The sequence below is a fragment of the Acomys russatus genome, chromosome 19, assembly GCF_903995435.1.
Source record: "Acomys russatus chromosome 19, mAcoRus1.1, whole genome shotgun sequence".
Taxonomy (NCBI): domain Eukaryota; kingdom Metazoa; phylum Chordata; class Mammalia; order Rodentia; family Muridae; genus Acomys; species Acomys russatus.
The window spans coordinates 59,587,574-59,613,339 of record NC_067155.1 but is presented as its reverse complement, the minus strand read 5'-3'; the positions used below and the strand labels follow the sequence as shown (position 1 = coordinate 59,613,339).

The following is a 25,766-nucleotide window of genomic DNA, read 5'->3' as shown; positions in this document are numbered from 1 at the left end:
TACAGGGCCACCAGGCTCTCAGCCTCACCCCACCCCAAAGGTTCATTACAGATTTCTCTTGACGGCACTGAGGGGTGGGAGGGGACAGGACCAGATGGCAGACAGGAGGGTGGCTGTCGGCCCTGCCTCCTCCTCTCCTCACCAAGCAGATGCCCTCGGAATGAGGCCTGGAGGCACAGGCAGGATTAGAGGGGGAAACTCCGTATCAATTAGTGTCAAAGGCCGGGAGCTGGAGCGGGGAGGGGTGGCTAGTTGGCTCAGGCTGGTGGGGGGAGGGGCCTGAGAGCTGGATGGGGGAGGGGATGCTCTGCACAACCCAGAGGGGCTAAGACAGATTCACCCCTACATAATTGGGGCCAGCACCTGCCTCTCCTACAAGCCTGAAGAGGAGAAGGGCCAGCTTCCATCCTGCAGCCGCTGGCCTGGGCTAATCCTTCTGTTCGGCTGGAATACTATGAGGTGCTGTGTGCCATTAAATAACATTAGATTTACACAATACTAATAGGCATTAGGTTTTATTAATCTCATTCTTATTCTTACAGCTGAGAATATTAAAAAAAAAAAAACTTCTTACAGTGAATGATTGGTACTAATCTCAAAGCTGAACACTAGGTATGGACCAGACACTAGGATGGCTCTACCTAACTAATCCTCTCAGAGGCCTGACAGGACTTTTGTTTTATGGACAAAGGAACTGGAGACCAGAGAGAGGAGTCAGGCTGCCTAAAGCCACAGCGCCAATAGGACGGGCTGCCATTCCCCCTCAGAACTGAGCTAAACAAACAAACAAAAAAAAACCAGGTATTTTCCCTCCTAGGGATTGGGGCCACATTGGTCTAAAAGAACAGTGCATCTAAATCCTCACTTTTTACCTTAAAATAATCAAACAAAAAGAGACACTTGAATTTCAAATCCTAAAACCTAAATTTAAGCTCGGAATGACATCGCTGAGCTGTGTGACCTCAGGCAAGTGTCACAGCCTCTCTGGATTTGTTTCCTCTATGTCTTAATGAAGTCCTGCAGCAGTGGTGGCTGGGTAAATTTTTTTCTGCTACATGCTTATCACGGAATAGTATGTGAGCATTCAAAATGATGGGTGAGATGAACAGGGCCTTGTAGTTCACAGCCGCAATCCCATCCCTTGGCAGGTTGAGGCAGGAGGATTGCCATGGATTCGAGACCAGCTTAGGCTACATGGCAACTACTAGCTGGCCAGGTCTACAAAACAATACCTCAGCCTGTACTGCTAAAGTGCTCTAAGAGCTCAGCCCCCTTTCCACATTGGTCAAGGAGCAGGGTACATGGGAAGAAATAAATAAGGAGTCTGGTGAGAAGGAGACCGCAAATCCTGAGATACTCCTCAGACACAGGGATGCTATGATTCACTTTTCTACACCAGCGTTTACAAAGCTGAGTGTTAACAAAAGCTGAATATATTAGCAGACTGCCTCTCCCCTGTGTGGCTCAGCTACATGTGGTGAAGTTCAGGGCCTGGCTCTGCACCCCGGGGTGCCCCACACCCACCGGCAGGCAGGGGCTGGTCTGCAGATCTGAGGCCACAGGATAGGGGAGCAGGAAGAACCAGAGTCCACGTCATCTCAGACACCCAGCCACTTCTGTCTGGTTCTGGTTGGAACCAAAGAGGCACAGGGGCTGCTAGGGGGAGGAAAGGGTTAACCCACAAAGCCATAAAGCTGACCCTGGGGTGGCCCACTTAGGCAACCATCTGCCAGCAGGCCTGCTGCCAATCACAAGCAGAGCCTGCCTTTTGCAAGTTCCTCCTCCCGGCCCACACAGCTGCCTACAAGGCCCTACCGGCCTGGTGTCTGCAGCCAGCGCCCCTGGCAACACTCTGCTATTTATTCCTCAGCCCCCCCTTCCAGGCAGCTGCATTGGCATCTGCAGCAGCCGCAGGAGTCACCGAAGCGTCCTTGCTGTGTGGTCCTATTTGACCCTAGAAAAGGTGATGGTCACCCCTTCATATGTATAAGGAGATGGCTGTGTCTCAGAGATGCTCAGTTGTTTGGTCAGGGACCAAAGTCTCAGGAAAGGGTTCAGACTCCTGAGGGAAAGGCGTCCACCCAACCCCAACCCTATGGCCTGTGCCTTCATATCCTGCCCAACCACCACCACCACAGGCAGAAACTCCCTCAGGATAACCTAAGGAGCCAGAGGGGACACAATGCTCCATGTCCCATTCCCAAGCAGTGTTACAGAGGACCCAGGGGACCGGGTTCGAATCTCAGCCCCACCTCCTACCCAGCTTCTGTTCTGTCCACAGCGGGAGATGCCATGTAAGGCGGTCAGCTTTTAGCATCAGCCTCTTCTTTTGCACTGTCACCTGTACCCTGCGTCAGATCCTTGCAGACCAGAAGACAGGCGAGAAAGGAGTTAAGCCGAGAGACAGATGGAAGAGGATAGAATCCTCCTTGGAACCTGCCCAAATGTCAGACTCAACAGCTCAGGACTGTCAGCCAAAAGGAGGGAGGGAGAGTAGAGAGAGCTCCCAGAACAGATGGGCTAGCCAAGGCACCAGGGGGTTGAAATGGCCACCATGATCGAAATAGCCCAAATTCCTCTGGTGCATTCCTGTTTCCAAAGCTCATTCAAATCCATTGTCTTATTGGAATCTCAGGACTTCCCTGGACAGTAGATGCTCGGTGGCTGTGAGACCCATCTGGCAGGATGAAGCAATGGAGCTCAGAGAGGTTAAGCATTTACACAAGGTCACACAGCTCATTTGCTGTCAAAATGCTGAACAAGAGAGTCGTCAAATCCAAAGCTAGCCAGCCACATATCTGGGATCCCGTACTCTTGTGTTCCACTCTGGTACCCTTAACCGATGACATATTTAATGATTAAAATAGCCACAGTAACAATACCAAAGCCAATGCACACCGCTCACTTTGTGGTAAACGTTGCTTTAAGCATCCAGTGAATAGTATCTCATTTAATGCCCACTTTAGCCTTGTGTGAGGTTGACATAACCATCGACTCCAGATTACAGATCAAGGGACCAAGGCCCACATGATGGCTGTCACTTGCTGAAGGACACAGCTTTAAAATAGAGGTACTCTATGAACTTTCTCATCTATGAAATGAGACCTTGGCTTCCGCAGGCCACAGTTCATCTGCCCCAAGCTCTCTTCACAGAAAAGTTTTCTTCCCAGAGCCCCCGACATCCAAAGTTTGGGTATTGCTTAATCTGTTTATATGCTTATTTCAAACTAGGCTTTAATGCAACTGGCAAGGCTGGGATCTGAAGCCACAGGAGCCACAGATGTGGTTTCATCTTCTCCAGGGGCGTCATGTGCCACTGCCACACAGCGTACTGCTGAGAAAGAAGGGGCGGGAACCGCAGAGGCAGAAGGCGGTTTGGGGGGGGGGGGGCGGAGGAGAACTGGAGAACTTCAATTTTCCAAGTATTGCACATCATCTTTCTTTCTGCCTCTCCAGCTCCCTTCCAACCCCCACCCCCCACAGCTCCCCTCAGGAAGCTAAGTGAGGCCTGGGGGAACCTTGTAGAGTGAACACAGTCTTTATCTTTCATGCCAGGCCTGACTCCAGGGTGGGCTGACTTGTGAAATAGGCTCGAACCAGACCAGGCCGCTGACACCTACTCTAGTCAGTTGGAGTCCTTTCTGGTTCTGGTCTCCCTTTTGCCAAAAGGATGTGTGCTGGTAGCATCTGTGATCCACGGGGTGGAAAAAGAGAGAAATCCCCCCCCCAAAAAAAGAGAGAGAGAGAGAGAGAAATCCCAGTGGCACAGAGAAATCCAAAGGAAGTCGGGCCTCCCAGAACACACCGCTGTCAAGAGCAGTTGTGTCAAACTCACTGCATTTCTGTCAAAGGATGAGCTCGGAGAAAGTTTGCCTCTGTGAGGCCTCACATCTGCTACATACCTGCGCCGGACACAAAGGGGGCACGCTCAGATTCACATGTCATATAAAGCAATGCTCTTTGGGGGCAAGTGATGGCCAGGGGCTCGCCGCACAGGAGGCTGAGGACATTATCTCAGCATTTCACTACAATGGGGACTTTGAAAAGGAAAGGGTGGTAGTGGCCCCAAGACTCTATTGAGAAATGAACATAGAAGGGACACGTGAAAAAGGCAGATTCAAGCCCCCTGGGGAACTTGCAGAAAGATGTGCCTTTCCAGAATTTCCTTGTTCTCTATTCCCCACGAAGACAACCCCTTTTATCTTAGCTATTGGGTATCTCATTTTTAGCGAGTGACTTTCCTTTATAATGAGCCTCCAAAAAAATCTCAAACACACACACAAGAGGAGGTGAGTAGGGAAACAGGACCTGGAGATATATCTAAATATCTATATATTTATATATATCTATGTATCTATGTGTCTGTCTGTCTATCTATCTATCTATCTATCTATCTATCTATCTATCTATCTATCAAGTTGCCTTTGATTTAACCAGTGAGCTATAACTGCTGACTTCAATCCTTCACGCAGTGTGTCTGCATGAATCAAGAGTTAATACCACAGAGCCCTGGGGTCTGGGACTCAAGATGTGATGGAATCAGGAAGTTTGAGCTGTGCTGTGATTGGAGGGTATCAGTTGGGGGCGGTGGGAGATGAGGAAAACCCTCCATTTATTTGTCTGATTCTTGGCCACAATTGTACCTGGAGCCAGTCTGTCTCCCCCCCCCCCCCCCGTGTCCTTCCTCCTTGATCCAGAGGTGTAAATTTAAGGAGAACCTATATCAGTGTCACGTGGGATTCAGCGCTCTGTTTGAATGCCTACAGCTATGTGATCTTGAGTGACTAGCATCATCTCTCTGGGCTCCGGTTTTCTTGACTGTAAAATCCAGACAATGAAAATGCAGCTGCCGTGGAGGGCAGCTGTGAGGATGGCGCCATATAATTGAATAAACAATAAGTTCTGCGTATAGTATCGCTAATATTTCTGGCAGCTTGGCCTCTCACACTAGGAACACTCCCTTCTAACGGCTGAGATAAGCTCTCTCATAATCGAGTACTGGTCATTAGTGCGTGCACGCGCACGTGGTCAAAGCAGCCTGGGTGACGTTAGGGTTCTGGTTGTGGCTGTCGTAATTCAGAATGGAATGGGGACTCTGGCTGTGTCATGATGAGCTTTGTTGGTCACCCTTCTGTCCCCAGGGGACAGATATCTGTGGGAAGCAATTAAAAAGAAGACAGGTGTATTTTGGCTCCAGGTCTCCAAGGGGTTGGTATTTCAGGCTTACTATGTTGCTATGGGCCTGGGGCAAAATAGAGCATCAATACAGAGAAGATCTCAAGGAACAAGGCTGCTCACCTGATGCTGGCCAGGAAGCAGAGAGAGGAAAGGCAGGAAGTTTCCAGAAAGCCTGGCCCTATCTATCACAGCCTATGACTTTATCAAGTCTTTATCAACCACTGGTAAAGTTGCATCCCTCAGGATCCTATCCAGTCACCTTTCAGATGCCTCTTAACCAGCAGCCAAGCCAAAGTGATGGCACATGAGTTAGCTCTTAGACATTTTTTAAAAAATTCAAAGCATGACATATGGGAAAGAAAACTCATACTAGACTAGAGCTAGAGTCATAAATAATAAAGTTAGCATCCTTATACCCACTTACGTCAATGACTTGCCCAGCACGTGTGAGCTAGATGCTGACAGTTAGGCTCCCATCCTCCTTGGTCAGTCATACCCAGGAATATTCTAGGATTCTTCTAATGCCCAGTCTCAGAATCTCCAGGAGTTCACGGACAAAACTCACTCACACAACCCAAGTGCTGGAACTCTCTCTGCAGACCAGACTGGCCTCCAGCGCATAGAGATCCACCTGCCTCTACTTCCCAGTGCTGGGGTCATGGTGTGCATCACTACATCTGGCTCCTGGATGCCCCCAAAGCTGCATCCACTCACTTTGGTGTCGTAAACACCTATCACTGAGACCAACTCCTGAGATATTTTGTACAACATGTTCCCAGAATAAGCAAACGAATATATGAAACACCAACTCGCAAATGCCCAAACAAGACTAGAGCTGTATCACCCAAGGACCAAAGAGCAGCTGGGACATCACACATTGGGAAAGCACTTGCCCATGATCTTAACAACCTGAGTTCCATCCCAAAAGCCAGATTAGTAAGCCTCGCATTGTAATTCCAGCACAGAGGAGGCAGAAGCTGATGGATCCCAGGGGCTCTCAGGTGTGTGCTCGCAGACACACACACACACACACACACACACACACACACACACACACACACACACAGAGAAAGAGAGAGAGAGAGAGAGAGAGAGACAGAGACAGAGACAGAGACAGAGAGAGAGAGACAGGGAGAGAGACAGAGAGAGAGACAGAGAGAGAGACAGACAGACACAGAGAAAGACAGAGAGATACAGATATACAGATAATTGGAATAAAATTTTATAGTCAATATGCAATAAACACTAACACTATGGTGAGTATTAAACTTAGTGCTTTCTCTAGTATTGCATTTAATACCCCTGAGATGTTGGATGGATCCTAGAAATATCTCAGTTTTTAGGTTCTATGCTTTACTGAGTCATGTGGTGAAATATAATTCCATCTCACTTAATTCTGCCTGGGACCTGAACCATTCCTTGGCCCGGTGTATCCAGGCGGTACACGCTACCCATCCCCCACTATTCACTTATTATCTGACAGAGTGTTAGATTGACTATTGCAGTCCCATCACAAGGCTGAATGTCAAGTAATCTTTATTACTCTTGGTACCAAAGATTGAGCGATTATATGCATCTTTTAGGTCCACACGTGTGTACACTGCCAGGAGGTACCTCACGGGGGCATGGTATATATCTTGGCAGAACCGGAACAGTGGAAATTGACATCAGTGGTTTAGGGGATGAGGCTGGAGTCCCATGGCTGGATCGCATTAAGCACTGACTCGGGTTAGACTCAGCCCCGTCACCCTCCATTTCCAGCTGCTTCCTGAGAGAACCCACAACAAATACAATTACAGCCCAAGGACAGGGCTACACATGGCTCAGTGGTTGATAACCACAGAATCTATGTTTCAACGGCAAACACACTTCCCCTCATCCTGCTTTGTGCTTTCCTTTCATGGAGATGCCTCTTAGGCTTAAAATAGTGTCACCCAACTGTAGCCTGTGCGCTGGTCTAACAAATGCCGATTGACAACCCTGGGATCCATGTTACCACACGGCAGTCACTGAACACATGGGGTCCACAGCCTTCACTAACCAATACACTGAGGATGTGTGATTTCGTGGCTCCAGTGTCTGATTTTTCCGGGGCATCATTAGGCTGTGGGGGCGGGGGAGCGGAGATGCTAAATATAAGCGTATGCTCCTCCTCTTTGGTTACAGATGACAAAGCCAACTCCAGCTAGTCCCCTGGTAATTGCTCACACCTATCTTTAAGGAGAGCCGCTCTGAGAAGTATTGCCTTCTCCTGTAAGATGGCCCCAGGTACGTGGCTGGGTCTTGATGGTGCAGTGCCCGTCTCTGATGTGTTGGGCTCATTAACAGTTTGATGTCTTCAGTCTGCACAGTAGCCTTGGGGGAGATTGATATGCCCTATGCTGTGGCTGACAAAACTGAGGCTTGAGGGGGTGAGATAACACAGTAGAGGAGTCCTCGGTGTACTATGAGGTTCCATGAGTGTGGAGCAACGTGTCGCGTGCCAAAGTGCTGCACAAAATTCAGCTCATAGGACATCGGTGAGGTCCTTCCCAAAGCCTGGCATTATTTAAACCTTTTTTTTTTCCCTCTAAAGGCAGCATCTCCCTACGTAGCCCTGGCTGTCCTGTAACTCTGTGTTAGAGCAAGCTGGTCTCCAGCTCAGAGATCCACCTGCCTCTGCCTGTCCAGCACTAGGATTAAAGGTGTGCACCACCAGACCCAGCTAAATCTTTATTTTCTGCTATTGTCTGTGAGTGTAGGGGAGGGTGGGAAGGGCCCTGTAGTGATGGGGAGGCTATGTGAGACCCTGTCTAAAGAAACTGAAAGCCAATGGAAAGAAATCCACTCCTGCCTTTAGGCATTGCGACTTAGATGAATGAACACACATGACTTACTCAGAACAATGCCTGGTGTGATTGCCATTTTCATAAGCAATCCTTAGTTTTCTCATCTCGGAAATGGAAAGTAAGTCTCCCAGGGATTCCATAATTTGAGACTCTTTAAAAATGCACCGCACTACTCTGCAGATGAGATAAATCACTGCTAGGCTTCACACAGGCAGGATACAGCTGTGGAAAGGCAGAGCAACAGAGAACCAGGCCCTTGGAGTGGAGTCCACACCCCGCACACCTTGCGTACCCACTCAGATGCTCCAGGGGAGACAAAGCTGGCATTGTCCAGACTCTAAGTTCCAGCAGTGGATCTGGCTTCTACAGCTTCCTAGCAGCCTGCTGGCAGCGCACCAAGCCAGAAATAGCGCCCAGATGCAGGACGTGTCCTCCATTGCTTGCCTGAGGTGATCATGGAATGCGTGCTCCCAGCTTAGCATCCTCACATTCAGCAATGAGTGCCCTGCTCTCCAGGCTCTTCACACCCCATCAGAGAATTCAAACGATGCCCACCCTGACTTCCAAGATGGTTTCTCATGTCTTCTGAATACTGCCCTGCTTGCATTCAGTTCCTCCAGCGCTCCATGATGCAATAAACACTGTCTACCCAGTGTGCGACAAACATTAAGCTGGATGCTTTTCTGGTGCATGCATACCAAGTCCTTTTATCTCTGAGCCCCCAACCCAGGGTGTTGAACACAGTATATAGTCACAGTTCTCAGTAAATAGGAGTTGGGGAGCAGTCATGTCCTGAGCCGTGTGCTGTGATGGGAGTATGGAGATAAATAAGACAAAGCCCTTTGGCCAAATGTATACATCCACACACTAATTAACACGTTCTATCACGATTCCTCAATTGACACTTCTATTTCTCGGCCTAATGCTTTATGTATTTGACAGTCATTATCAGAGCTTGTTAGCCACTGACTAGCTTCTTTAGCCTAAAGCCAATGACATCACCTTCTGAGACACTGTTTGCTTCTCTGTAAAATGTGTTGTGGTAGGGGAAAGGACCCTGCTATGAATATTAAGTAAGATGCTGAATGAACAAACATGGTATCAATGGCATGCATGGTGGGGTCCTTAATAGTTAGTAGTTGATATGAGCCTTCAAAAGCACCCCCTTCTTCAAGGAAAAAAGAAAGAAAGAAAGAAATACATATCATGTGCACTACAGAGTCCTTAACCAGCACTAGTGGCAGACATCACTATTGGATCTTAGATAGTGCACTACAACCTCCTTATCCTACGCCAGTGACAGACATCACTAATCAATCTTAGATATAGCCCCAGAAGCTACCTCAACACAGTGCAGCCACTGTTAGTTGATTGTAGCTACTGACCATCTACAGAGCTTTGTCATCCTGTTGTTAGCCATCTACTTCAGTTGTTACTCTAATGGACATCTCTTCCCTCTTGGAGCACTCTCATTGGATGTTGGGACAACCTCCCCAGTTACTGAGCTACTTGAGTCTCAGGCTTAGGTACATGCAGGAGGTGCCCATAAGTGTGGGTACCAAACAGTGCGCTCTGACTAGCACAGTCGCATCCATTCTGCTGGCTTGCTGATTGACTAGGAGAAGTTACTTTTCATCTCCAGATAAGTTTCCTCTCCCAAGTATAATAAGTGCATTGCATCGGGATATGGTGGTTGAAAGCTGGATGGCTGGCGTGTTAGGGGTGTGGCTTTCATTGTGGATCTTCTCCAAACACCCAAGCCCTTCAGCATCCCCATCCGTCCACTGGAGATACACTGGGTCTCAGAGGCCTGAGGTGGGGGGGGGGGGGGGGGGGCAGGACATTTAGTGGCTATTGCATGTGGAATGGGATGATACTTTGAGATATTTGCCTTTGTGGATTTCCTTCTCTCTCTACTTTCACCTTAGTCAGCTCAGGGCTCTACCCTTTCTGCCCAGGGAGACCGTGTCAAGGTTACAAACTGGAAGGATGTGAGCATATATCAGTCTTTGCTTTTCAAGAGTCTTGAAGCCCTTGCTGAGGGATGGGATGGGGATGGGGGCTTAGGAGAGCTAGCCGAAGAAGAAACACAAAAGAAGAAAGATTCCCCTGAACAAAGAGGTTGCTTATAGAGGGGGAGGGGAGACAGAGACAGAAACAGAGAGATCGAGGAAAAGGGAGAGAGGGGGGGGGGGGGACCAGTCAGGTACCACATGGGCAGGGCTGATGTTCATCACCATGGTAACATGTTTCAACTGTCAACTGATAACCAATGGCTAGAGCTCTACCAAGCTAACCAACCCCTCTGGACCCATCTTCACTTGCAATACAAAGGCTGTTTTCAATGATGCCAAGCATGAGTGTAAGCAAGCGGACATGGATGGTAAACCCTGAAGCTTAAGAAATGCCTACCCACCCCACTGTCTACACCATCTCTCCATCTACACCTCTCTGGGCTGCCATCTTGAAGTTTCAATCTGGCCAAGAACACGTGTGAAGGTCTAAAGCAGTGGTTCTCAACCTTCCTCATGCTGTGAGCCTTGAATACATTTCCTCATGTTGTGGTGATCCTCCCCCACCATCAGGTTATTTTCGTTGCTAACTCACGACTGTAATTTTGCTAGTTATGAATCATAACATAAATATCTGACTGCAGGATATCTGATATGTGACCCCTGTGGGGTCGTGAGCCACAGGTTGAGAAGCACTGGTCTAGAGCTAACTAAGCAATGATGAGCATTTGCTGCTTTTGCAGAGAACTTGGGTTCAGCTTCCAGCACCTACACGATGCCTCACAGTGGTCTAATAACTCCAGTTCCAGGGCACCTGATGCCCTCTTTTGGCCTCCACAAGCATCAGGCATTCACATGGTATGCAAATGCAGGTGAGACGCTCATACATATGAAATAAAAATAAATAAGTCTTTAAAAAGGAACACATATAAATAACAGCTAACACCTGCTGTCTCTTTTCCCTGAAAATGTAGCCCAGTTTATAGTGTGAGCATGGAGCTCAGAGGATTTAAGCAACTTGGTGAGGGCCATGCATTGCAAGGCACAACCTGAAGTCTATAATCCAGGTGAGAGTGTGAGCCCTGAGTGTCACGTTCAAAGCTCCCAAGGCTCCATGAGCAGTTTTATAATGCCCGTTTTAGGACAGCTTCACCAAGCAGGGCTATGTGGTCTTCCTTCTGGGTGACTACCCAGTGCAGGAGGGGTCATCAACATCCTACCGTTTCCCCAGCCCCAAGAGCTTACCTCAACTCAAGGTGAATTCTTCTTCCTGTCCCTGAACCCTGAAGAAATCACAGCGAGGCATGCTGGCAGGAGAGGGGGCCTTGGAGGTGACACTTGAGACTCTATACCCTCACCAAAAATACAGTCCTCATGTTGACCCCTGCAAGGCCATGACCTTTACCTCTGACAAGTCATGTTCACATCTATAAAATGGAGGTGCTGGTGCAGAACATTGAAGATGGAGTGAAATGATTGCTGTAAGTTGCTACCACTGAGCCTGCTTTATGGGCAGTAGAGGTACACAGGCGCACTGTGTAATTGCCAATACGTGTGTGGCCTTGCCCAAGTCCCTTTGCTGCATGTGTGGCCTTAGCTCTGTTACTGACAGTGGTGACTCCCAGTCTGTTTTTCTGAAGGCTAATTATTTGTATGCCTGTCTCCCAGACCCACGTGTAAGCAACGTCAGAATGGAGTCATTTTACTCATTGTTAGGCCTTACTTATGATAGAAGAGCAATGCTGGGTAAAGGCATGGGAGAGCAACCAAAAGGCACACGTGAAAAACCTGTGACACAGGTTTAAGGAAAGGACCATGGTGGTGTGTGTGTGTCTGTGTCTGTGTTGTGTGTGTGTGTGTGTGTGTGTGTGTGTGTGTGTGTTTCTGAAAGGAATGAAATAAATACAGTCATGAAAATGTCCAGTGAAAAAATAAACCCAGAGCAGAACAGAAACCTGAGGTCTCTGTGTTTTGGCTGTTTAGGTTTGAGACAGGGTCTTGCTCTGCACCCAGGCTGGACTTGAACTCCTGAATCTCCCCCCCGCCCCCCAATCCATGGCTACCAAGTGCTGGAATTACAGGTGTGTTCTACTGTGCTTGGCTGTAAAGTGTTGAGGAAAGAATCAGGCTTAGAAGATTGAGGCAGATGTTCTCAACTGTTAGCTTTTTATCGTAGGCTCTCAATAAATATCGGCTGGGCGGGAAGATGGATGGATGGGTAGGAGGCTGTGTGGGTGGGCGAATGGATGAATGGGTGAGCGAATGGCTGAGTAGAAAGATAGGTGGATGGGTAGAGTAGTTGGGTATATAGATGATGGGTAGATGAGTGGATGAATGGACGGAAGACTAAATGAATGAGTTGAGGGATAGGAGGGTGTAAATATAGGTGGGTATATGAGTGAATATAAAGAGAGTAGTTTGAAAACAGGTGAATCCCTGGAGAAGAATATTTCTACATATTGAATGGATGAATGAATAAATGTATGAATGAACAAACAACTAGATAGATAAAGAGTTGGTGGGTGGAGGGATGGATAGATGGATAACTGGATGGTGGATAAATAATCACTGTATATAAGGTGTATCATGAAATGAATTGATGTCTGGGTCAACTTCTCAGCAATCATGAGGAATCACATATGTGAAAAATTACTACAACTGCCCAATGCCTGTGCCTAGGTGAGCTAGCCTGGGGTAGATGGTGCTTGTGCCTCAGAGAGCTAGCCTGGCGTAGGTAGTTTCAGTCAGCACTAACTCTCCTTGCCTCTATTTCCTGGGAAAATTTTCTTCCAGGGAAGCCCCGACATTAAAATAGCTTCAGACTGACAAGTCCTAAAATGGCGGCACCAGGCAGTGCCAAGGGATCGGTGTTTTGAGTTCATGTTCTCTCCGGTGCTCCACTGTGGTACCAAGATGCAGGAGGATGGAGCCACATATGGGGTAAGAAAGCAGATTGTTGAGAGCTTCCCGTGCTCCCATCTGGTGGCCCCGATTTCCTTCCTATGTCTAGTGAGCAGAGCGGTTGGTCAAGACAGTGTTACCAGCCTAAGACTCAAACCCTAGCTCTCATCTCAGACAAATGGCCTAGCTCTCTGCTCTGCTTCTCATCTATGAAGCATCATGGAACCTAGCTACCTCAAAGGGCATCTGACTGCAGGCATAGCATTTTGCTCAGGGTTGGAGAAATACCAAGCACTCAAAAACTACCCTCAGGAGTTATGGTTACGACATTTGACAGATGAATTCTGGGTGTGAGGAGGTGTATAGTCAAGCACTGACTTGTCAAACTCTCACATTGAGGGTTTACCTCAACTCAGGGGTAAGACTTCAGTGTGGCTTACACGGCGCTCCACTCCATACTCAAATTCTCTTTAGACGTGAACCTAGATGGCCAGGGGCAACTGTGCCCAACACTCAAGTCCCACCAATAATTATCCCCTCTCCACCTTACAGACCAGACTGTAATGGACATGCTCACGGGCACGCTCTGGGCCACACAACTTTTACCTGAGGACCAACACTTGTTTTCCCAGCTACACCGTCCCTTCCCCGGGCACTTCAGGCCCTCTCATCAGCTTGATAAACGAGAACTCATCCTTTCCTGTGGTGGGGTGGCCAGAGGGCTGGGGACACAGAGCACAAAATACGGAGAGCTAGAGCAGGTGGAACCTGGGACCCACATGTGGGTAGCAAACATCAGATATCTTTGGTAGCAAGTCATGTGAGCCACAGCTGGGATCTCCATGGCATCTGCTTCATCTTGAGAGCCCAGAGGAGGGGATAAAAACAAACAAATACCTCCATCATTACTGGTAACTTACTCTCAGATCCTGGCCTAAAACCACCGCAGGAGGATTGATGAATTGATTTATTACAACCCATCCTCTCCACGGCCAGGTGAGCAGGCCCCCTGATGTTTACAGGGCAGCCCTGGCATATAGCCCATTCAGTAGCTAGAGGGGTCTGGGTCATTCCTGCTCTTGCTCTGTGGGTCTGCACTAGAGCTATACCCTGCTTGGATCCAGAGACTTCATAATTCAAAGGGATGGAAAAACAAATTTGGAACAAAAGATCTGGGGTCTATACCGGATCACTGTAAAAGACCTCAGTTTCTTCTTCTGTGAAATGGACATAAAAATTGCTATTTACTGTTGTAAAGATTCAGTGACATGCTCAGTGGGTGATTTGACAGCAGGATGAACGTGTGCTGTCGTTTCACGGTCTAACTTCAGGCGAATCGTCCCACACTGCTGAGCTTCATCTGTCTCTTTGTAAGAGGGTAATGCATCAATATTCTTGCCTCTTTCCCCAGGGACCGCTGAGCCTCTCGATGCCTTGGGGCTGGATGCCGAGTAGCATGCTTGTCAGCAGCAGCTCTTAGATTTTCTTTCTGATGTGTCCCTGAAATGCCGCGCCGCTTGTTCTGCGTCTCGGTTTCTCTGTCCCCAGATTACGGAGGGTATGTTGCTGGTCCTGAAGTGTGCCCTCTGGCTGCCCTTCTCCCTGACTCTGAACCAGATCACCACAATGAGGTGACAGCGATGCATAAAGGGTGGAATGGCCGAAAGTGCCAGGATGATAATGGCCTCTCATTATCTCTGCTCCAAATACCCGGTAACATGGCCCCAGGTCCACAGAGGACCGGTATTCAGACACCCACCTCATCTTTGGAAGCAGACAGGGCCCCAGAATCACCTGCCACCTGGCTGTGGGAGGGAGGCTACTGACAGGCAAACTGGACAAAACAAAAGCCTATTGTCTTCTGGAAGCTCTGAAACCTGAAGCCCAAAACAGCCTAGCCGTTCACCTGTTCTACAGATGCCTGAAACAGCCTAGCTGTTCACCTGTTCCACCGGGTACAGTAAGGGGGCTGATAGGTATCTCAGCAGGATCCCCAGGCCAGTGGGCAGACAGCATATGCCACAAGAGACCCTTAAAGGGCAGGAGGGGGCCTGAGGTGACAAGAGAGGGCTGGCATTTTGTCAACTGACTGCAATAGAGATGTTCATTCAAACCAGAGACCATGGCACTGTGCCCAGCGCCTACAGTGGCTGTTTGTTTGTTTGTTTGTTTGTTGAGACAGAGTCTCACTCTGTAGCCCTGGCTGGCCTGGAGTTCACTGCGTAGATGAGAGTAGTCTTCTCAAACTCACAGAAATCCACCTGTCTCTGCCTGCTCGGTGTTTGGATTAAAGGCATGTGTCACTACCCACAGCTTTCTTCTTCTAATGTGCGTGTTTGTATGGTGGGGATGCACACTTGCAAGTGTGCAGGAGCCTATAGAGGCCAGAAGAGGGCGTCTGATCCCCTGAAGCCAGAGTTACGGGCTGCCCAAGGTAGATGCTAGGAACTGAACTTGGGTCCTCAGCAAGAGCAGTGCATACTCTTCACCGCTAAGCCATCTCTCACTAGCTCAGGTTTTGCTTTGGTTTTTGCTTTTATTTTTTCTCTTTCATGACATATCTCTCTCAGCAGGAAAATTAATGAAACATCAACACGCACATGTATTTATAAATTACATATGCATTCTGTTATGACGCGCATTCTCAATTGTGTCTCCTGGTCCTCAAGCTGTAAATGAAGACGTGGAGAGCCCTCTAGGCTCTTCAGCCCTAGCATTCCGGTGCAGCTACTCTGTAGGCTTCCTGTCTCTCGTCTGTGCTTTTGGCTGTGTTGTCCTTGCTCGTCACTCATGCATATAATCCCTGCAATACGTCCTAGGATCCCACAAAGCCTGGCAAACGTGTTGTCTCTGTCTTATGTGGCTCAAACTGCTCTTCTATAAACGTCGTAAAGAAAGCACCGCTACGTCTGAATATTGGTGATTGTGTTGGTCACCTTGTAACAGATACCCAAGTTAATCACACTTGCAGAAGGAAAGAAGATTTATCTTGACTCACAGTTTTCTCTTCCTACCGTGTGGATCCAGGGGCTTGAACTCAGGCCATCAGACTTGGCTGCAAGTACCTCTTCGCACTGAGCCATCTCGCCGGCCCATGCCTCCCTTTCTGCAGGTCTGTAGAACTGTGGGCAGCATCTGGGCTATGAGAATCCACCAACTAAGGGATCCTCTGTGTGTGACACATTCATGTCCAGGGGATCTTAATATTTGTTTTGAATAGACACATATAGACACAAATTACTTAATAACTGTTTTAGGCTTCTTCAGCCCACTTCCTATATTTGCTTTAGCTTTGTTTCTATGACATCTTAATTCGGAATTTTATTTCACAGAGCTCTGCACAGAGGCTGAAGTGTGTGGGAACTCCCTCTGCAAGATTTCAAGGTGAGGGAAGGAGAGAGAGAGAGAGAGAGAGAGAGAGAGAGAGAGAGAGAGAGAGAGAGAGAGAGATAGAAAGAGAGAGAGAGAGAGATTGGACACTGGAGACTGCCTCTGACACTGGAGACTGCCTCTGAGTGCAAAGGACAGCTGAGGTTTATACACCAGGCCATGAGAGACAGATAGACAAGCCTCATCCCCCTGCCACCATGGGAACAAAATTCACCACCACAACTCAGAAGTCTAAACAGCATCCTTTTCAGTTTCCTGATCTGACGGCTCACAACCAGAGACTGGAAATGTCCCTGCTCAGTTTTAACACATGCAGGAGCCGAACTGTTCAGAGTCACCCCTGGCTACATTAGAGTCGGGACAGAAAGCCTATGGGAACAGATTGGAATTTGGGACCCAGGCTGCCAGGCCTGACACCCCCTAGGGAGGATTAGCAGTTGAGGGCCTAGGGACTCTTTACCAGGTTCACAGGAGTCCCCTTGACCCAGCTCCTGTTGCATCTTGGGAGGCAGCTATCACTCCCGCCTCTCTCCCTCTACTGTTCAAGTGTCCCAATGCTTCTACCCCAGAGCCTGACCTTTGTCGCACTGAGATACTTTGTTTGCAGTTGTCTTTATAGCCTGGCCCCTCTCTTCCAGATTCCTGAGAGGACCCCGTTCCACAAAGAGGCTCCTCCCCTTGCCCTATACTCCCCCCCTTCTCTCTCTCTCTCTCTCTCTCTCTCTCTCTCTCTCTCTCTCTCTCTCTCTCTCTCTCTCTCTTTTTTTAGAGGGATGACTGTCACCTGAACTTTCTGTTTATTTATTTCTTTGGTTCTTCATCCCCTGTCTTTGTATTCCTCCATAAGAGCACAGATGTCCTGTTGCGCAATTGCTACTGTACTGCAGAGAATCTCAATAAAGCTGTTGAAGGCATAAGCGAGTGAAAAATTGGAGTGAGTGACCGGGCTGAATGCAGCTGCTTTTGCTTTTTGGGTTCCCTGCCCCCCCCCCCAGTTAGCGGTGCTACCTTTGATGTTTGTGGGCTCACTGCACCACCCCCCTCATCATCACTGGTTGCTCAAAGAACACAGAATACATTTATATTAGCTATCTAGACCATGAAGGACTAGGAACCTAATGGCCCACTCCAGAGACAGTGCCCTTGAGCCAATGGGGATGTTGGAGATTTTGTATTACATGGGCTGTTCCTTCTCAGTGCCCCCCCTCACAGATGATGCCCCCCTCTCTGGGTGGTTTCACCTGCTTTTACTCTTGGGCGACAAAAACGATCTCTGAGATCCACCTGAGCACAAAGACCTTGTTCCTTCCTCCTCATCACATCTCATTGATAGGTTGAATTAAGGAAAACATAAAGTCATATCCATTTCATAGGTCAGATACTTAAAGACAACTGTGAGCAGGAGCAAGCATCCTTGTGCTGTGCTGGGGGGGGGGGGGCTCTCTCCCTTCTCTGTTTGAAGCGCATCCTTGTAGCTTCATTCCCACCCCAGTCAGAGTACGTGAGCCTGACCACCTGGAGTCTCCTTTTCTGAAAACTGTGATGCCCTTGACAGAAGAAGCGCATTTTCCTCAACTTCTCCTCCCTGGTGGACCTGGCTTGTAGGAATATTAAAACCTGTGATTTATTATTGATATCGAGAACTACCACAGAAGACAGCCTTCCCATGTGCCAGGCAGCGCTGGCCATAAGTGAGCTCATTCAGTCCTCTCAATTCAACCTCATTCAACCTCTGAAGTGGTTGCTATTATTAGCCCCACTTTATGGATGAGGAAATCAAGATTGAGGTAGAGTCATTGGCCAGAGGTCTCCTAGCCAGCATGTTTGTAGGTAGTAAGAACAGCGCTTCTTTGTCTGGCAGATTCTGCACACAGTTCTGCAGAGCTCGGTCTCTGCAGAGTCACGTGCAGAAGTGAACAGAGAGGTGCTTGACACAACAGTCAGGTCTGATGGCGCCTGCTTGTCATCCCAGTGCTGGGGAGGTGGGGACAGGTCTGGCTAGCCTGTGACCCTGACTGGGCAAGCTCTAGGTGAGTGAAGGTCTTTGTTTCAAAAAGAGAAGGTGAAGAGCACACACATACACACACACACACACACACACACACACACACACACACACACGAGAGAGACAGACTCACAGGCAAGCAGGCAGACTCACAGGCAGGCAGGCAGACTCACAGGCAGGCACAGACACAGACAGACTGACAGACAGACACATACTTACAGCATCGGCATGAAGGAGAGGCGAGGCCAAGGAGTCTGAGCACCCTCATGAGCACTATTTCACACCTCAGAAGAGTCTCAGGAACAAACCATTGAAGAACTCTTGCTAAGCTCCTGCCAATAATTCCACCTTGCAGGAAGACAGACCCAGCTGTCCAGAAAGTGGAGACAGGCTCTTAATTTACTGTGACTCTGCGCCACGCTTGACGCACTCCTGGAGAACAAGGTCTGTTACGGGGCCACTTTCCTCATTACAGAATTTAGGATTCGGAGAAGGCTCCCCACTGTGTGGTGGCCTGGAGTCTGGCAGCAGTCCAGGGGGACTCACAACTCAGCTGGCATTTGATCTACACTCCTCTGCTAGATAGCATGCCTACTCCTTGAGCCAGCCAGACGTCTTTATCTGGGGAGCCTCACTCTGACACGAGGGAGACAGTTTGTTTGCAGCATATGTTGTCCGTTCAATGGCATCGATTAGAACCCTCAGAGTGTCAGAGATAGAGGTGGGGCTGGGAGAAGGCTCAGCCCTTCCCCCAAGATGGGAGCCTTGCATATTCAAACGACCCATCCAGCGTCCCTCCCTTGAACATCTCCACACCCTGCCTCTTTACGATACTGCATTTGCCAAGCAAACACAGAAGAAATGCCGCAAAGGGTCCCCACCACTAACCCCAGTGTGCCATTCAACAAATTTCCATCTTTCCGATGGGGAGATGTTTGACCCTGGCAGTATCTCTCTCTTCTGCCCAGAGGAGCATGCGTTCAATGCCAGGGCAAGCATTTTCTGTGACCCTCAGAACACTGGCTCTTAACTATGGGTTGTCAGGGAAGCACCATCTAAATGCCCCTCACCCTGATCCCAAGGATGGAGTCAGCACAAATGTGTTAACTGATTGCCTGGCACCAAGGGGAGTCTCAAATTAAATGGTTCAAAGGCATTTTTTTTTCCCTTGCTTTACAATTTGGCCATCTTTTCCCTCACGCAGTAAAACCTCCAATAGTTTGGGATTTATGAGCCTTTGGACAGGGACTGGGCTCCAGTCAGCTTCTGGAGTATTCTGCATGGAAGGGGTTTTCGAAGAAAATTAATAGCTTGCCAAACAAACAGGAAAGGGAGCCCACAATCTATTTAAATGGAGGATGTCTGGGGGGAGGGGTGTGCCATTCTAACCTTTAACAAACACATCTGCATCCAATTCATATGCTAACTCCAAATGATTTTTCCATGTTCATTAAATTCCCAGCAATGGCTGTTTATCGATAGGATTACTGTGATCTGGGCTGGCTTCAAAGACTAGGTTTTGCTGATCAGGAACTTCTTCACTACAAACTTTTTGAGACTGAGCAATTAAACAAAGGAATTAAGGGAATGTCTAACAATATGACTCTTTTTCTTCGGCGGGGATGAGTGAGAGGTCTCCCTGTATGCTGTTGATCTTACTGATTCCTGAGGGTTCTTGCCAGGTACTGTAGGGTGAGGCTTGACCTTACTGAACCTTGTCTTGATTTTCCTAGGATTATCCCTGTTAGAATTTCTACTCACACCCCCTCTCCCTTCTCTTTCTCCCTCTCTCCCTATCCCTCTTTCTCCTTCTTTCTTCTCCCCTCCCCAGCCCCCCCTGCCCCCACTTCAGCTGTCAGTTTAACACAACTCAGAACCACCTGGGAAGAGAGAACCTCAGTTTAGAGGGAACCTGTGGGCAAGTCTGTGGGGTACTTTCTTGATTAATGATTGATGAGGAAGAGCCCAGTCTGCTATGGGTGGCACCATCTCTGAGCACATGGGCCTGGGCTGTATAAAAAAGCAGGCTGAGTAAGTCCCCCTGGGGGGGGGGGGGGAGCAAGCCAGTAAGCAGCACTCCCTCATGGCCTCTGCATCAGCTCCTGCCTCCAGGTTCCTGCCTTGAGTCCCAGCCCTGACTTCCCTCAGTGATGGAGTGTGACTTGGAGGTATAAGAGGAAATACACCCTTTCTCCCAGGGTTACATGTGGTCAGCGCTTTATAACAGCAACAGAGAAGCAAACTGGAACATCCTTTTTCTTTCTTTCCCTCCTGGCTACTTTCTTGCTTTTCCTTTCTTCCTCCTTACCCCCTCTTTCTCAGGGTCCTCACCTTGCAATCCAGGCTGATGGTGAACTCACAATCCCCCTGCTTCCGTGATCTGAGTGCTGGGACTACGTGTGTGCAGCACCAAGCCTGGGCTTCCTGTTTTGTTATTAAGGAATTCTTAACAATTATAACTTATATAATTACTATAAATTTGATAAAACTCAAAGTGTGGATATGGCATTAACAAATAGTTTAGGACTGTCAATTCCTGATGCCTTTGGGTCATTTCAGAATACTGCGTCCTTCCCCCATTTCAATAACCAGAAGGGGAAAGACTTAGCCTTCTGGTGCTGGTTCATCTCAGCTGTTACCTAGATGATAGCTTGTGTCACCTGAGAGGTGGGTGTGCATGTGGGAACCGATCTTGGTTAGGATAATTGAAGTGGGAGGGGGGACGGAAAACCATCACTGTGGGTGATGCCATTCCCTGGGCTGGGAATGCAGGAGAAAATGGATGAGCCTGAGTGTTGTCACCCTGTTCCTGGCGATGAATTCAGTGTGGTCAAGTTGCCTGAAGCGTCTACCCTGATGAGCACTACCCCATGTTGTGCTACACCCTTGAACTATGGGATACAATAAGCTCTTTCTCCCCTGAGTTGCTTTTTCAGGGTTGGCTTTTTTTTTTTTTTCTCTCTCTCTCTCTCTCTTTTAAATCAGTGTAACAGAAAGAGAAACTAAGCCACTTACAAGGAGGGAGAGAACTATGGGAAACTCCCTATTTGATCTCACATGTATTAATTTGACCTCAGTGCAGTTGCCTGTCCAGAGCTGAGTATTCATAACATTAGCATTATTTGAGGGAGAAAGGAAACAGAGCTGGAGACTTTTTATTCCCTCTTAGCTGCTATGAACTTCCTTGCAGGACCAAGGTCTATCAAGCAAATGCCGTGTGCCACACACGTTGCCGAGTTTCACCTTGCTCAGCCCTGACGCTGGCCAAGGTGGTTGTGGGTACAGATACAGATTATATTTTCAAACTGACAAACATGTTTGGTGAGGCATAGGCTCTGGTTCAGGAGAGGAAAGATCCAGGACTGGACCCCGGGCTGTCTGAAGCTCGCTCACTTCTGCACTTAAGCAAACACGATGGCGTACGACGTCTCACTGTGCCCGACATTCTGACATTTGAGTCAGACATCTGCTCGAAACTTGATACATGATAAAACTCTTGCCTCATCAAGAATGCCTCATGGGGGAATGGGGTGAGGGGTGGGGGGAGAAGGGAGGAGTCAAGGGGGATTCTGCTTAGGAAGCAGTTGCCTGAGGTGTGTCTGTTGCTGTGAAAGCAACAACTTAAAATCCATACCTAAGTCCCGGTACTAAATTATCTTCAGCTATAGATTTACAGTATCCAGGGAGGGGCCCTCATCTACAATCAGATACTAAGTGTGTGACCAACAGGATTGGCTAGTGGCTTACCCACCCCTCGCCCAAATGCCCACAGACTTGTACCAATCCTCTGACTGAGCTGGGCTTGACTCAAACAACTAAACAGTTCTGATGAGAGCAAGCTCGTAGCTTGCCTCAAAAAAAAAAAAAAAAAAAAAAAGTCACAGGGGCTGTGCTGGAGCTATGCAGCATCTTTTCCCTTTCTCCTCCTAAGAGCTTGACTTTGGAACCATGGCATTTCTAATCCTCCAGTCATACAGAACGCTGGGAGGAAACTGGAAACTGACCATGTTAGCTGACGCATGTAGCTGATGCGGGCTGGAGCGGGGATGATTCAGATTGTACAGTTTAGTCTGCTGAAACACAACTAAGCCCAGCCCTTTCCGAGGACTTGAGTATAACTGTTCTGAGATCTCTACCCTGGGCTAGATTAAAAACATCTACAAACTCGAATGTGTTCCACAGAGAGGAACTGCTCATCCCAAAAGTATTCTGGCCTAAGATCAATAAATTTCAAGGGTGTTTTCCAGGCGGCTTGAAACCCAGGCTATTAAAAAACACATCAAGAATGAGAAAATATTGAGGGCCCATAGAATGCGTGCAGAAGTCACACACAGATTAAGTTAAAATGAATAAAAGCTGTGAAGATAGGGTGTCCCTCAGTCAAGTCATATGATCGAAGCTATTGGCAAGAAAATGGTATGTTGGTGGTTATCAGACAGACAGACAGACGACAGACGGGCAGACAGGCAGGCAGGCAGAACCATGAATGTTCCAAGCAATATTAGGAGCACTTTTCTAAATTAAAACAACACTAAGAACCTGCTTTCCTGCCCATGTGCCCATAAAATAGAAGACGATGGGCCAAACACTTCTGTTGCCAGGCTAATTTCCCCTGGTTCCTTTAGCAAGGCCATTTTCTCTGGCCAGTGCGGCACTCATGTGCCAACAGCAGAAACAGGAAGGTGAAGCCGGTGGCCGAAGACCAAGGAGATAAAAGTGCTGACGTCAAACTCTCTACAAAGAACCTCTGAGCAAGCAGACACGTGCCAGTTTTAATGACATCCGACGTCATTGCCCCCACCTCGCCCACTCCAGCCCAAGTCAGTGGGCTTCCCCTCTCTCCTTTGCAAAAGTTGGCCTTTGCATATAGACTCTGCATGCAGCTGGTCCTTCCTACTTGCTGCCCATCCATTTCCCACATAGGATGCTCCATTTGTTGAAAGACCTGTTTGAGCATCGGCCAGAACAAAGAAAAGTTCCTGGGTGTGGGTTTCTTCTTTTCAGATATATTTCCCCAATTAGCCTTTGTCGACCCCCAACACTTGCGGGCGAAGTTCAGAGTTAGTTGCTGGTTCAGCAGACATTCTGCCAGCACCTCTTTCCCAGACGTGTTTTCAAGCTGCTCCCCTAACGCAGCCTGCCAGGATTAATTGATCCCGTGAGTAGTGCCCCCCCCCCAAATCCTCTTCCCTTTCACTCTCAGAACCACTCAGTCCGCAGCAGCAGGAGACAGGTTTCCACACAGCCTTGATTTTTCCTGACAGAGGGCATGGCCCTTCTCAAACTCCTCTAAATCCAAGCATCTAGGAAGACATTGGGGTTTTCTCAGCCGTGGAAGGCTTCTGTGTCCCCCAGCCTCCTCCTCACCCCCCCACCCTGCTCTCCTTTTCTTTTGACTCTTTATTTCGTCCCTTATTCTCCCCTCCTGCCTCTTGTCATTTTTTTTTAAAACCATCACCCCAGGACCCAAACTCATCCCAAAGTTTAAAGCCATCAGATCTTTAAAAAGAAAACAAAATAAAACTTCCAATACTGCTTTCATGCTAACTTTGAGCTTAGACTCTTGGCTTTCGATGCCGGAGGAAGACTCTAACACCACAGCAGCCTCCACTAAGGCACGGAGGAGGGTGCTGTTTGGAGTGTATTTGAAGGAATAGCATATGGGCTTTTGTCAAAACGTTCAGAGCCCACTAGTTTTTGAGCTGACGGGTTAGAGTGTACTCATTGAAATTGGCTGAGCTGAGTTCGTGTTTTTGTACAGCACCACACACACACACACACACACACACACACACACACACACACACCTCTCAGATCCACCACTGCTTTGCCCCTCTGACCTATGAGCTTGGGGATAGCCAGAAAAGTTTTCAGTCAACTACACACCCGAGCCACACTGCCCACCCTAAGAAAGCAAAGAGGTCTGCATAGGAGGTGTGGAGTCTGTGGGGGTGTTGTTCCCCGCCAAAGAATTCCTTTCCCTTTCTAACAAGCCTCTTCCTTGCACAAGCGGTATTTCCCGTATTCCACCATGAGTGTGCCGGGCATAGTCCAGGCACCCTAGCCCAGCTGCCAGCCTGGGTCTACCTGTCAAGATTCTGGAGCGCAGGCAAGAAAAGGGGGAACCTTCCAGTGTCCCCAACTCACGAAAGAGGTCATTACCTTGGCAGCGGCTTGCGGGCTGTGATACTGGCAACGATGATGCTCTCGGGACGCGGAGTGGCCACCGCTTTGAAGGTCCCTTTCCAGAACTTCTCAAACAGCTGTTTCTCGCCCTGCTGCAGGCTCGCCATCCTGAAAGCCCGGGGCGCTGTCCGAAGTGCTGAAACGTGGATTCCAAACCCGATGACACGCCCTGGGTTCCCGGGCGCTGTCCGCGTGAAACCCCCAAGGGGTGGGGTAGGGAGAAATCAGAGTTCAGGGCGGGGGATGGGATAGATGGGATGTCTCAGGCTAGGCAGGCAGCGGAGAAGGAAGGTGGTCCTCGGACTGGGTTCACCTCCTAGCTTGGCTCTGAGCTACGCTGGGAGCAGGCTGAGCTCACGTCCTCAGCAAAGCAAAGCTGAGCTGGCTTTCTCCACCGCGCAGAGAACAGAGAGGAGGCGACCGGGGCGTCTGCCGTGCGTGCGCGTGTGAGCTCCAGCGCGCCCGGGTTTTGTCTCTTGCACAATGTGACGTTGGAAGGAGAGGCTGGTCGCGAGAGCTGTACTTTCCTCCCTCCCCTTCTTGGTCTCCTCCTTCCCCAGCAACCCCTCCTTCTTTGGCTCAGCCTCCCGCCGCCATCTGCATAACAAAAGCCCGCAGGTCTGGGGAGGAGAAAGGGCGGGGCAAGCGCTTGTCTCCAAGGCCTGGTAGCCACTGAGTTGCGGCTCTGACCTCTCTGAGAATCGACCCCAGTACCTCAAACAGAACCAAGCCAAAGGTCCTCGGCTCTAGCCCTCACCCCTCCTCTGTCGTCACAGGCCTCACCCCCACCGCACACACACACACTAACACGCGCACTCCCGGGGCTGGAACACCTCCCTATCCCATCGCAAGACTTGGAGCGCATCTTTTATTGAGGAAGCTACTAAAAAACACCCCACCTATCCGCCCACGCCAAGCAGCCTTCACCCTCCTCACTTCTGGGAGGGACTGCTGAGGTCTGCAAAGTCGGGGTATCCCCATGTTTGTTCCTCTTTATGCCTGAGGGCCGCAGGCTCCCCCACCCTCCATCCAGAAAATGCCATTTGATGGACAATCCGTCACCGGCACGGTTTCTCGCCATCTGTCGAGCCGGCCCCCACCCGCAGAGGGGCGCAGCGTCACATCTGTGCTTGCGGCGGCGCTCTAAAGGATATCTCTTTTGTGCCTCGCAGCCAGCCTGCTTCGAGTCCCCACTGCCAAAGCTCTCCAAAAGAAGAGCGCCCCTCCCCCACCCTTTCTCTCCTCCCCACCTCCCGAGAACCCGCA

At 49.0% G+C, this 25,766-nt stretch overlaps 1 protein-coding gene across 1 annotated transcript in view; it reads right to left on the bottom strand.

Annotated features, from left to right (window-relative positions):
• Srrm4 (serine/arginine repetitive matrix 4) overlaps positions 1 to 25,033 on the bottom strand; it is a 152,871-nt gene extending 127,838 nt beyond the window's left edge. Inside the window, exon 1 of the mRNA XM_051161638.1 lies at positions 24,477 to 25,033. Coding sequence (XP_051017595.1) covers positions 24,477 to 24,607 — 131 coding nt within the window. The 5' untranslated portion in view covers positions 24,608 to 25,033. The remainder of the gene's footprint in view (positions 1 to 24,476) is intronic.
• Between the last annotated feature and the right edge of the window lie 733 nt (positions 25,034 to 25,766).